The 14,228-nt window shown below is 38.6% G+C and overlaps 1 protein-coding gene across 5 annotated transcripts in view; it reads right to left on the bottom strand.

The window, feature by feature from the left end:
• LOC140228486 (uncharacterized) overlaps positions 1-13,636 on the bottom strand; it is a 44,547-nt gene extending 30,911 nt beyond the window's left edge. For 4 of the 5 annotated variants that reach the window (XM_072308698.1, XM_072308699.1, XM_072308700.1 and 1 more), the window contains exons 1-8: positions 13,474-13,636; positions 12,502-12,789; positions 9,427-9,657; positions 8,945-9,067; positions 6,906-7,085; positions 4,211-4,468; positions 3,124-3,318; positions 1,490-2,218 (exon numbers count right to left, since the gene is read on the bottom strand). In XM_072308698.1, the coding sequence (XP_072164799.1) occupies positions 1,490-2,218; positions 3,124-3,318; positions 4,211-4,468; positions 6,906-7,085; positions 8,945-9,067; positions 9,427-9,657; positions 12,502-12,789; positions 13,474-13,590 (2,121 nt within the window). In that variant the 5' untranslated portion in view covers positions 13,591-13,636. The remainder of the gene's footprint in view (positions 1-1,489; positions 2,219-3,123; positions 3,319-4,210; positions 4,469-6,905; positions 7,086-8,944; positions 9,068-9,426; positions 9,658-12,501; positions 12,790-13,473) is intronic. The other variant, XM_072308702.1, reaches the window with a different exon arrangement.
• Between the last annotated feature and the right edge of the window lie 592 nt (positions 13,637-14,228).

The following is a 14,228-nucleotide window of genomic DNA, read 5'->3' as shown; positions in this document are numbered from 1 at the left end:
GCATTTAATCACATACCTGAAAGCCCACTTGTGTATGTCTGAGATGAATAGATATCACCTACTATGCTGGAGATCAAGTCATTCCAAAGAACCATGGAAACAATTAATCCTGACACCTGTTACTCATTTCTTGGCGATCATCTGGGTTGCTGAGTAGAGCATGAAGAGGTTATGTGTGTGTGCATGTGTTATTAAACTTCCCTATTGTAACTGTACTGCTGCATTTAAGTTTAAGAGCTTTTCTTCTTAGGAGTTTTTTTTTTTTTTTTTTTTCTCCTGCTCAATTGTCATCAGCATTTAAAACTTTCCTGACCTTTATATACAAAGCACTACTAAGCTGTGGATGTGTCACCTTGAGGGATCAATATATAAACTTAATCATTTACGTAGGAACTAGAGGGCACGTATCAAATGCTTGTTTTCGGATGGTTAATATTCTGTGGATTTAGTGGGTGCTGAATCCAGTTGTGCGGCCTACTTCTGGTCTTTTACACCACCTGCAGTATATTTCTATACATGATTGCCAGTATCTTACAGTTACGCAAAGGATTTGTCAAGTTCTACCCATTATTTCATTTTTGTATTACAATGGAAAGTGGATGTAAATCTGTATTACAAGTATTGTCTACATGGCAGAGGAACTTCACTAACAAGTAACTTTGAATGAGAAACTTCAAATGGCTTGTAGCACGAGCTGTGATCCTACAGCCGATCACCCTCGAACCTTCAGTTTCAATGCTGGCGTGGCACCAGTGGATTCCAATAGCTTCTCTTCATCAATGTGACATCTCACATCCACAGATACCTCATTAGACTTCTCCTCTTACTTTCCTCTGACCAACACATCGCTGCTTCGTAATGGAACCCAATACTCATAAAAACGTTTTCATATGGACTGTGATTTGAACTAGTGTTTGAGACATTTTCGATACCGTTTTAGATTCATTCTTGCATGAGGCACATCATGATATTGGCCGATATCAATAGGAAAACTATGAACATATGCCTGTACTGAAAGTAGACTCCATAACCAAAGTATGCCAAAGCAACATAATGCTGCCACTGGCCAATATCTTACAGCTATTGTTGATCTCTTGAACTGTGATTGGGTGAGGTAAGGTAAGGTACTGCATGACTGTCACTGTAAATCTGTTCGGGATGTATCATTTTTTTTTTTTTTTCATAGTAGACACCATTGTTGGTGGAAGTCACACAATGGTACTAGTGAAACTCCACATGTGACATTATCTCATCTTTGTTTAGTATCTTCTAAGTCTCATTCACACAGCAACAACAACACAGCTAGAAATGACAATTCTTTTTTGCAGGGCATACAAGGTATTCTACCATGAAGATGGTTTAAAAAGAGAGAGTGAGAGAGGGTGGGGGGGGGGGGAAGAGAACACAATCTTGAAACAGTTGTCATGGTACAGAAACACTATCTCACAAATTTATGTCTGTGGTGTACATAACAAGAGAACTTACAAACCTTTTTCAAACCTTGCAATTCTTCCTCCAGGGCCTTGACCTTGTTCTTGGCCTGGTTCTTGAGTTTGTTGAATTTCTCCTCTGCCTTGGATTTAAAGTCTGCAATCTCCTCCTCCTTCTCTCTCAGTTCTATCCTCCCTTTCTCCACAGCCTCCTCTAGCTCCCGTATCCTAGTCTCCAATCCTTCCTTCCCTTGCTCACTGATGCGATCACGTTCCTCCTCTCTGTGCTTTATCTCCCTAACTTCAGCCTTGGCTTCATCCAGCTCTGACTGATGAGCTTCCAGTGTGGTTGCCATGTCCAGTAATCTCTCTTCCATCTCTTGTTTTTCTGTAGCAGCTTTCCTCATCTCTTCTTCTCTCTCTGATTTAGTCCTCTCCATCTCTTTCTCCAGAGCTATAATTTCGTCTTCCAGTTGTGTCCTTTCTGCCTCAATACTCTTGACCTTCTCCTGTCCTTCAAGTTCTGACTTCTCTTTGTCTCCTTTCAATGATTCTAACTGAGTGCGTGTCTGCCCCAGCTCCTCTCGGACCTGTTCAAAGCTCTGAGCCAGTGTAGAGTACTGGCTACTGGCTTGTTGGTAGGCTGTCTCATATTGACCGAGGGCTGTCTGAAGAGCTGATATGGCATTTGATTTCTCAGAGAGTTCTGACTCCCACTTCTCTCTCACTTCTGCCGTCTTCTTCAGCTCAGTCTTCATCTCCTCTTTTTCCTTCTTCCACTCCTCCTCCTTAGACAATGAAAGAAATGAGAACAGGAGTCATGAATGGAATTAGTCATACAATGAGAATAGTGATGAAATTTATACTTTAGTCACTGCCATGATGGAGTTTATCAATCCATTTTCCATTCTTTAAAGTCTGCATTGTGTCACACCAAGTTATGAATATATGCATGCCAAACATCATAGATACTATATCTTACTGACAACTTGTGTCCAAAACTAACTTTGTCCTTCAGTCATCAAAACATTCCACAATGGCGAGTAAAAAGAACACAACTACTGAATTTAAAGTAATTATATAGAAAAAAAAAAATGTCATCACTGTGACAGTCATACTTTATCACACATTCCAATAAATATGGTGAATATAACTGAGTGTCAGAAAAAAAAAAATTATGCTCAATCAAATCAGGATCTACTGTGAGACATTGCGGTATATGGAAAAAAAACTATCTTTTTTGTAGATCATACCCAGAGCAAGAATTGCTCATAGCTGGAGTAAGTCAGCCCCTAATTGTAATTACTTGTATATAACTAAATTACTAACACCTCTACCTTGAAGTTGCCTCAAACTAATAATGTACAATGTATGAATATAGAATATATCAAGCCCAGGAAATCAATCTTTCACCTGCATATAAACTTAGATAATATATGAATGACCAACACGGGAGGGAACACACAAATGAGCCAAGCACAGGGACTGAAATGCTGTTGAAACAACATGTCAGCAAAGATGACACCTTGCCAATTACCGACTGGTATTGCACTAAAATATTTGATGTATACGTTGTACATTAACGCTCCCCTGGTGATACATGTGACACTTTAACAGCCAATTAGTGACTGGTATTGCACTGAAATATTTGATATACAATGTACACATTGATGCTCTCCTAGCCCCATCATACCCTGTCTGCAAACTGTTCTTGCATGGCTCTCATCTGTTCCTTAGCGATCCCCAGCTTCTCTCCCACTGATGTCATGCTAGTCTGGTGATCAGCCAGGGAATGCTCCTTCTCAGCTATCTCTGCCTGGAGTGCCTCTATCACCTTGGTTTTACCAGACAGATTCTCCTCCATTTCCAGACAACTCCGCTCAAGGGTCTGCAGGTGACAAAATACAGATGATATTTCCTTCTTGCCAAAATATTATCACTATCTACACACACACAAGCTCATGTACATGTAGTCATGGTTACACTCCTTGATAATACATATTCAGATTTAAACAATGTATCTATCAGTCTAGTGAATCACATGCAGCAATGTTTATCAAATCTTACCCATTCAAAAAGACTACCCCACTACTCATTACCCCATTAGTCAGTACCCCATTGTGTTGAAGGTTTTTTTTTATACATTTTTAACATATTTGATCATTGTAATGACACATATACATTTTTCTCATTGAACCAATATTCACTTATACTCACATTGTGAATATTAAGTTAATGAAAATATGACAGATTCTAAGCCTAAAGAGATTTGATGTCATTTGTTGATGCCTCTCCGTACAAAGAGTCACTGGGCAACTACCTCAACTACATACAGCTTCTTTACATAGTCTTGCAGAGAAAAGAATACAATGTAAGGAACTGACACCATTCACTGTGCAAACAAGCATTGATAACTACCTCAACTAGCCAATGTATACAGCTTCTTGTAACCTGTTGAAGACAAGATGATGTTGCTGTAACAAGTTTCCAATAGACACTTGGCCAAGTATATTTGAGACTACTCTTTAACGGGTTAACATAGTCTTGCAAGAATAGAATGCTATCAAAACAGAATAACAAGAAAAAAAAAGCAATGAGGACTAATTCAACTAGATAATGTTACAAATTCTTCACATGGTGTCTTAGAAGATGGGCTGAATTAATTAAAGTGCCACTAGATATATTTGGGAATGCTGGAAGTTGCTACAAAGTTTAAAAAAAATATATCAGTAATAAAAGTGAGAAGTATCAAGTCTTCCCTACCAAGGCTTCCATCATACCTTGATTTGTTCCTGTAGCTGAGTTTCCCTTTCTCCCTTCTCTGCTCCTTCATAGACTTGTAGCTTTTCCTCCATCAGTGCCTTCTCCTGGTCAAACCTCTCCCTCTCCTGCCTCAAGAGGGCAGTCTTTTCCTCTAGTTCATCGGCTAGCTGTGTTATTCTCTCATCAGAACTTTCCATCTTGGAACGCATATTCTCAATGACCTTGTTCAGGTCACCGATCTCTTGGTCCTTCTTGGCCCCCTCTTCTTGCAGCACCTGCCCAAGTATAGAAAACAAAAAAGTTAACCTATCCAGTGCCTATCAAGTGCTGTGAATGAAACTGACTTCACTTCAAATTTTCTCAGCACACTCAGCTACAAGATGATGTTGGACAATAGTAGTTAATACAGTAAAGGGCAAATATTTAGAATTTAAAGCATACAAAAGGTTGGCGGTACCTTGTCCCTGTGGTACTGTTGGTTTTATAGCTTTTGCTCAAGCTGGACTGGTATTAACCACAGGCCAAATATGTCTTCCTTTCTTCCTCAAATGTTTATGATTATGTCTACAATGTATGTTGAGGACCATTTCAAGGTGGATTCTTTGCTCCGCTGTTTTTTTGGTGTCATGCAAGTTAAACTTACAATATACTAATCATAGGCTAATAGACACATCATGTACTAGGGACTATGACAAAATAACAAAACTGCTTCTAGTTCATCAAACACATCAATAGAAATAGCATGAATGTAGCCAAGCACAGCAAAGTGATTTTTACAAATAGTGGCTATTTCAAGGTTGAATTCAAATTTACACTTATTGAGTGTGTTCAGCTCATTCTGTTTGCTCATTTTTTAAAGACTTCATTTGTAGGAAAAACATATCAAAAATATGAGATTTCTAGAAAGATAGTGCAAGAAGGTTAGGTGTTAGGAGGGATATAGATAAATCCAAACACCAACATTCTGCACAGTTAATAATGTATTCTCTTTCACAGGGTAGAAAGATTTAAAGAGTAAAACAGGAAGAGGAGAGCACAGTCTATGTGACATGCTAATGTGAAGAAATTACTTAAAAACATCCTCATAATATCCCAGTGAAACATGCAACACAGAACAGCCATATTAGCTTTTGAGCGCACCACAACCAATGAATAAGACACTAACAAATTACAACACACACACATAGCAAAATAAATGTGGAGTGATTGGGCGGTTTTAATGGAGTGAAAACATAGAAACGATCAGGCAGTATTTTTTTTTTTTTTTTTTTTTTTGGGGGGGGGGGGGTAGGGAGACAAAGTAGCCAAAACTTTTGACACATACATGTATATCAACAACTGCTAATCCTTCAGCAATCCTGACTCAGTGTAAGCCAGCTTTTGTATTTACATTTACACCTGACTAACCCTTTTTGACTGATACTCATGAATTCAGATATAATTTTTGTCTACATTTCTTTTATCAGTCTGAATACATTACATGCTTTAATCTATGCATTCACTGAATGTTGATTATTATAAGCTGATCCTTAAACCTGAAGCTACATTAAGACTAATGATAATCATAACTATAAAGCAATAAACAACAATAACAGTAATAGTACTACCAACAATTATTCCTACCCATGATGAAAACATTGTCCTACAGAACTGAAAAAAAGTATCAATTGCTAAAACTCCAAAATCATAGCTTGCAATGGTAAACTACATGGTGCACGAAAATCACTGCAGATGGGACCTCTATTTCCAGGGATACCTTCTGAGCTCAGACTTAGAACAAGGCAAGTGCCAAAATGTGTCTCGCCCATTCGCGTAGAAGTAATTAATGTTTTTCTAAATCCCAGAAGTTCGTTGACCCCTGTCTGTGACCATTGACCTTGTGGTTACCTTCCACTCCCAAAGGGACATCTACTGTCCAAGTTTGGTCACAAACGGACATATGCATCAAAAGTTAGAGCCATAATCGAAACACGCCATAAAAACTTAACATTGGGCCCTAAAAGCTTGTTGGTCCCTGTCTGTGACCTTTGACCTTGTGGTGACCTTCAACTCCCCAAGGGACATCTACCATCCAAGTTTGGTAACAAACGGGCATATGCATCAAACATTATGAGTCATAATCGAAACACGCCTTAAAAACTTAACATTGGGCCCTCAATTTCATTGACCCCTGCCTGTGACCTTTGACCTTGAGGTGACCTTCTTGCTTGGTTAAATGTGTAACTTTGTATAACTACTTTTCCCTCCAAGTTTGATTGAAATTAAAGTCCTCAGTAGAGAGTTATTCAAGTTTTTGTAGCGTTACGGACGGACGACGGACAGACAGACCCCGCAGGCAATCCCTTAGTCTCCCCGCACCTCCAGTGGGCTCGACAAAAACAGGAAAAATGCAAAAATAATTCACACCGCAAACATGGAGGAATATAACAGCCAAAGAAATAAAGAACAAGAAAGATTATATTTGAAATATATGTTAAGTGTGTGTGTATCACAGCAGCAAAGAACAGCAAGTAAAACTAAATGTCAATCACTCTCAACCAGGGGCCCTTTGCATAAAAGTTACTATCATGGTAACTTTGCCATCCAATGGTAACTACCATGGCAACAATACTCAACAGCCAATCAAAATCAAGAATTCCATGGAAGTTACCATTGGATGGCAAAGTTACCATAATAGTAACTTTTATGCAACGGGCCCCTCAGGTCTCTCACCTTAATTGCCCTATCTCTACCCTCTATAACTTCATCCTGGTCACGACTCATCTGCTTGGCCCCTTGAGTCTGGTATTCCAACAAAGCCACCCTGTCACTCTGCTCAATCAGGAGCTGGTCCTTGCGAACAAGATGGTCCAGGACCTCTTGTGACTTTGTCTTCTCCTCACGTAATAATTTCTACATCCATTGTCATGAAGAAAGTCAGTCACATATTAAGTCTAACACAGAGTCCGTGGATGTAAATTCTATTCAAACCATTAGCCTTCAGCTGGTATGTGTCTTTGAAACAACAGTAGCAATAATAGATAAAAGAATCAGTATGGATATTGAAGGTGATCCAAGAAGACTCTGTGATCACCTAAAATCCCAAAGGTTGTGAAGACTCAATGCTAATACATGTGTATATCAGGTTGGGATTATACACAATACACACATGAGAATTATAAAAGGATAAGGAGTGCTACAAATTTCCCTTTTCATGGATTATGGTGTTTTTTTTTTTTTCCCTAAATAATCAAGCAACAGATTTGGATGCAATTCAAGCACTACCTTTGCTGCTGTCACATTTTTGACGGAGTAAACACGTACATTAATTTGTGACTGCATCACAAAACCAACAAAAACTCGCAATACCCAATTTTATGCGACGACTCAAAATAGGTAAAATGGATTAACCTTATCAATCTTGAGTTTTTTATATTCTCTGAAAGAGTAATTCTTAAGTTTGGGATCATAAAATGAATGGGAAATTGTGCTTTTTGCAACTTTTTAGAACACATTCTTTTTTTCTTTTTTCTTTTTTTGGTAGAATAGTGTGATTAGGTATGTCTTAAAGGCCCCTTTACATTTCTTAAGAACACTTTACAAACTCCTCACTTTCAACTCTAATAACCTTTGAAAGGATGATGCTACTGTTCTGAAAGTCAGTAGTAATCATGTATAGAATGTGCTAATAGACAGGGCAAAATTTCAGCTTCATCTGCTAATCCCTCCATTGTGGTTGCTGTGAAGGTTTACATCCTGTTTTTTGTCCCTTTCATTGTACAGAACACAGCTTGGTGAGATTAAGCAATTGAATAGACCCCAAACTTCAAACCCTCTTTTCTCAGTAAACACTTTTCCAGAGTGTGTACTTTCTTTCCATTATTCAGATACAAGGTTTGATAAGAGGGTCCATTTGTACCAAGTTGTGCATCATTTTAAAGCTTAGAGTCTGATCTCTCAGAATCTGCCCATATCCATGTCTAGTGACTTTTTGGCAGTTTTGTGATGCAAGGTCATATTTGTATGGGCAATGTCTTTTTCTGATTTTTAACATGATTTTGCCATGCAAATATGTTCAACAAATATGAATGTGATACATCAAGGAAGTGGAATGGTAAAGCAAAGTTTTAGTGAGGATTTCACAATTCATCAGTGATGATCAACATGCCATCAAAACACTCAAATAAGCTCTCATGCATTTGCTCATTATGAATGACACATTGTCCTTGCATGCAGAGTTTAAGTTGTCTTCTTAAAATATAGTTCATGCTTGTTTCTACATCATATGAACAGATTTCCATGAGCATGTACACGAAGTAAACACAAACATATTATTTAGACATATGAGCATGTACACGAAGTAAACACAAACATATTATTTAGACATATGAGCATGTACACGAAGTAAACACAAACATATTATTTAGACATATGAGTATGTACACGAAGTAAACACAAACATATTATTTAGACATATGAGCATGTACACGAAGTAAACACAAACATATTATTTAGACATATGACACAAGTATCATTTGATGGATGAAATACACATTGTATACAGTTTAGGCAGTGTGAAAAACAGGAATTGTAAATATGTTGTTATAGCGACAAACAATAAACATGCACAATTAGCATGCAAGTGACAATACTGGTAAGAAGACTGTGACAAGGGATGATAACAATGACAGTTTATATTGGGGTGGATTTTTTATATGTGAGGAAAATGATAATGAAAATACAGGAAAACAAAGATGAAGACATATCTATACCTCTAATTCCTTCACTCGGTTATTGAGTTGAGTGGTAGGACCAGTATCCATGACAACAGCAGCTCCTCCACTCCGTAGAGCCTCTAACATGGCATCTCGCTTCTCAATGATCTTTTCTTTCTCCTGGAAAATACATGTGACATTTACAGAGATGGAAGCAATAGAGAGCTAGGAACAAGGAAAGTGTGAAGTATACAGTAGTCCAAAGTCTTTTCCCATCACAAAGGAAAAATTCAAAATGATGACAATGGAAGAACAAGAAAGACTGGTCTATGTGGCTGCATGGTAGAAAACAACAAAGAAGGGATTTATGTGGTTTATACCCGATTCAGTCAATGGCGGACAGTCCATGCATTGGGAGCTACAGCATCTATAGAATCTACACATGCATTTTGATTGAATTGAATTTTTCCCCTTTTAAAGAAAGCTTCATTCATGGCAAAGACAGATGTAAAAGCATGCTTTAAAGCTCTTGTACGAACCAGAAGTTCTCCTGTTGTTCTCCTGTCCTGTTCTTCTAGTTCTTCTATCCTTTGCTCACACACTTTGATCCTGTCATCTCGTTGGTTCAGCATAGCCTGCTTCTCATTCACAACTTCTTCCAGCTTGGACAGTTTGGACTCACTCTCTGCCAGAACCTTCTCTTTCTCATCTAGCTTCTTCTTAAGGACCAGGAGTATACCTCTACTAGAGGCATCCTCACTGACTCCTTCCTATCAGCATGAGGACACACAAAAAGTAATACAGAATAACTGTATCTGACCTTTCAAATACTTTCAGAATACTGGCAAGACAGAAGGACTTTGCATCACACACCTGTGCAGCTAATTTACTGATACATGCATGTTAATGTATTCACTGGTGATGAGGCAGCAGTGTAGTATAAGCCACAGACCGATTTTGGTGACTTGTGCCAATAAGAAATGTGCAGTAAAACTTCATTGTGATAAAAACTTGCATCACTTTTAACCTGTTGAGGATGGGCTGATTTTGCTACAACACGCATTTCCCATAAACACTTGCCTGGGTATAATCGGGACTCGTCCTCAATGGGTTAAGAATTTAAATAACAATCTTCATTTCTATTTCAGCTAATCTTTACATTATTAGAATTGATGATTCTTGCATCAAGTTGTTTTTATTGCAACTAATTAAATTGCCCTTCATTGAAATATTAACACCGATAATTCAGAGTTAGAGTAACATACTAGCACACGATAAACTAGAAGAGCACTCTGAGAGCGCAGACCTCCACCAAGCAGCTACTTTCCACCAGTGATCTTGCTCTTCCCAAAGAGATTTTAAAAGCTCTTTGGGCTCTTCCACAGGGATCAGCGATTTCCACCCATTGGTATACATGCTGAAAAATCACCCGATTTCCCAATATAGAAGCCTTTGTTACGTCATAAACCCTCAGCTGCACGGCGTGCCTTGCCCTAGCAGAAACTAGAGCACGCACTTTAGTGTGCACATGCAAACCTCAATATGCGCAGCCTGAACTCCCAAGTTCATTAACCTTACCTGCTAAAATGTCAAAAATCCTTCATAAGTTCCCTAAAAATTCTCGGATCACTACCAAAATTTAACCATCTGTTACTTGTATCATTCTAAACCTTTCCTGCAAGTTTCATCCAAATCCGTTAACTACTTTTTGAGTTATTTTGCACACGGATAAACTAACAAACAAACAAACGAACACACAAACCAACATTAATGAAAACATAACCTCCTCCCTTGGCGGAGGTAAAAATCATGGACATACATACTCGGGTGGTACAGCTTTTACAGGTTAATTAAAAAAAAATAAGTTTGTGTCTGTTTTATTTGAAATTTTACAGGTATGGACTGAATGATGCATGCTTGCATCAGGATTTTTGAGCATGTAATGTGAAGAATAATTGAGCATGTGTTCACGAAATTTTGAAGCGTCAAACTTCAGCATAAAACTTGTGTAAAAAGATAATGTAACAAACGAAAACAGAAAAACTGACCAGAAATGAATATCATTTATTAGTGAAAAATTGAGCAAAGAAAATGGGATTACATTGGGATTCGGTCTGGGTTTGAATCCCGATGGATTCCCATTTTCTTTGCTCAATTTTTCACTAATAAAAAGATAGTGCACACAAAAACGTTTGAACAGTAAATACCGGTATCTATTGTGATATACTACCAGAGATAGTGCTATTGTGTAATGTCTGCAGGGCAGGTTATCATATCACAGTCGCTACTATGGCTATGCAAACTTACAAGTTTGCTTTGCGCTTCATATTCAAAATTTCATTTTGATCTCCTCAAAATTGACACAGAAATAGCAGCTAACAGAAGCTAATGACAACAAAACAAGTTGCCACTTGATTGCAGAACACAGCACTGTCTGTAAAATTAATGAATTCATTGGATGTTATGGAGTTGCTCAATAGGCATATTGCAGGGTCCTGTATGATTGTATGTGGTTCATTAAGCAGGTGATTTGCCGGGTTGGAAAGACCATGATTTGGTTGTTGTGGCATACATTTATAGGCCCCACCTTGACTTTACTGCTATATTTCTGTTAAAAATAGTGTGGCCTTATTGCTAGAAAATACAGTAATATAAAACATGACATGATTGTCTGGTTTACCACAGCAACCAACATAATCATTTCTTTTATATCAGCCATTATGGAAAGGTGCATATTGTTCTGCTTCTTCAATTAGTTTTGATGAATTGACAATACACCATCAAGATCTTATCAGTTCACAAAATAGCTACTAATTCTCCAGTTTTTCAATTTGTGTAAGTTACAAGAAACAATTTACTAGATAAGACTTTTTCTGCAGTGAGAAGACACTTTTGGTGATACTTTGTCATGTGGATGTGTTATTCAGTGAGTGCAATGGCAGACTTGTAGTCCCTTCTGTTTTTTAAGGCACCTTCTACAATAGGTTTCACACACAGGAAGCAATACGTATCTTATCAACAGCCAATCTATGTGATGATTTATGAGATTTACAGGCTACCCTGTGGTAGAATCCAAGGTTGATTATATTCCATTCCTTTTTTTTTTTTTTTTTCTCTCCCTTTGGTTTGGCTCTTCTTTTGGGGTGCACTTTTTGTTTTTGTTTTGGGTTTTGTTTTCATTTTGTGTGTTTGTTTTGCTGTTGATTTTTGTTGGGGGGGGGGGGGGCAGTTTGCTACATTGCTTTTATTGGTCCTTGTTGCATCTATTCGCCCTTCCTATGCATTCATAAACCCTGGGGGTAACAGAAACATTAGTCAATTTCATATGTTACACAGGAGGCCACAGGAGAGGTTTGAACAGACTGCATAAAACCCTTACCGCTGGACTTACCGCTCCTTTCTAGCGGTAAGTCTTCAAATTAGCGGTAAAGCTTATAATCCTTGATGCTGATTGGCTGTGACGCCTAATTTTGACGGTAGTTACCATTGAAATTCAACGGTAAGTTTTATGCAATGGGCCACAGCAGATGTAATACAAAGAAAGTGATTTCAGCCAAATCCCTTCTAGCATCTGGTAGGTTTGAGAATGGTGCTGCCCAGCTGGAGTTGATTACCTTATCATCTCCTGCTTTGCCTTTGCCACCTTTCTTGGCTTCTTCCAGCTGATTGGTCAGTGTGGCAATCTTGGCCTTGGCCTGCAGCTTGAACTTGGAGAGCTTGGCTGTGGACTCCACCAACTCTTTGTCCTTCTGACGGATCATGTCCTTCAGCTGGCTCAGCAGCCGGCTCTGCTCTTCCAGCTGCTCCTGGGCATCTGAAGCACTGGTGAAGCTAGAGTCTCCTGCTGAGACAAAGCTAGCATCACCAGGAGACATGGCACTGGTGTCCATGGAGACAGAGCCCTAAGACAAGGATTGTTAGATGTAATGAATGAAGTGATTAGATGAATCATACAACACTTATGATATTCTATATCCTTTCATTTCTGAACTCAAATTACTTCACAATCTAAAATCATACTGTTGTCATCATTTCTGCCCCTCTGTTCCTTTATTTACCTTCATGCAACATGCATTTTTATCTGGTTCCTGAAACTCCACAGTACCAACATCTCATTACAATGTTGGCAGTGCATTGATTGCGTATAAATCACAATGTCAATGATATATTCAGCACCTCTCCATAAGCCAAGACACTATACACACAAACAGGTTGTTAGAATTGCATAATTTCTGTCTAAGATAATATTCTCCTTGTTACATGAAAGCTGAATGATCAGTGAATAATCTCTACTGAAGCTCTCAAGATGTGACATGTCATCTTTATCAGGTGGCACAAAAATGTCTGGATATAAGGAGCTATGTGAGGCTGTACACAAGGGAGTGGACACTTTCCGTACATACAAATTGTAGTTCACCATACTTGTGAAGCCAAAGACCAATGTGAGTTATTACAGTCATTTGATGATGGAATCAAAGACAGTATGAGCCAACATTAGACAACTGGAAGCATAGTCAAAACGTCTCAAAGAAGCACACATCACAAGCATGCCAAGTAATACATAATAAACATGACGTAGTCTTCACCTGCTTAGTGCCTCTCCCGGCATCCTCCTCCTCACTCACAGACTTGTTGACATTGTCCACCACAGTGTCCAGTCTCCCCTGGACATTTTGCACCAGGTTTGACATGCGCCCCCACATGTTGGTAGTCTGCAAATTTCCTCTTCTGCAAGATGTCACCCTCACTCTAAATCTACAGGAAGTAAATAGCATGCATAACAACGTTCATTGATTATAAATACTCTAAACATAAACTGCAAAACTAAATTTGATATTCAGTGTCTTACAGTGTGCTGTACGTGTGTTTCTCCAGTACTTTTTGCTGGGTGTCAACATGGTATATCATCTTAAGATCTATCATGGATTCCCCATAGATTGTGGATGCATGCTGAAGGAACAGTAAGTAATGCAATAAACTCCTTGGGATATATATGCTGAATATGTGGGATGTGCTAGCTTTTTATATGTGTACGGAGCAGTTAACAATAATGTTAGGTCTATTGAAAAAAAAATCATAATCTGCAGATTTTCAGATTACAGCAGATGTGTCCTAGGGCGCGTTCATGCGAATTTCGTAGCCAGAAACACAAACATGAATCATGATTCAAAACGGCGTTTCAAATCACGGTCTCTGCGGAAGAGCGTTCATGCGGATTTGCGCAACGTTGATTCTGGCTCAGCTCATCCTTTGCCATTGCGCAGCGCACTGCGCAGTTTGACCTTGTCTCTGCAACTCGGGCTTGACCTCCTGTTAAATCTTTCTGCCAACTGATCAGTCA

The sequence above is a fragment of the Diadema setosum genome, chromosome 5 (assembly GCF_964275005.1).
Source record: "Diadema setosum chromosome 5, eeDiaSeto1, whole genome shotgun sequence".
NCBI lineage: Eukaryota > Metazoa > Echinodermata > Echinoidea > Diadematoida > Diadematidae > Diadema > Diadema setosum.
The sequence above is the reverse complement of the archived record's forward strand: the minus strand, read 5'-3'. Positions and strand labels throughout refer to the sequence as shown.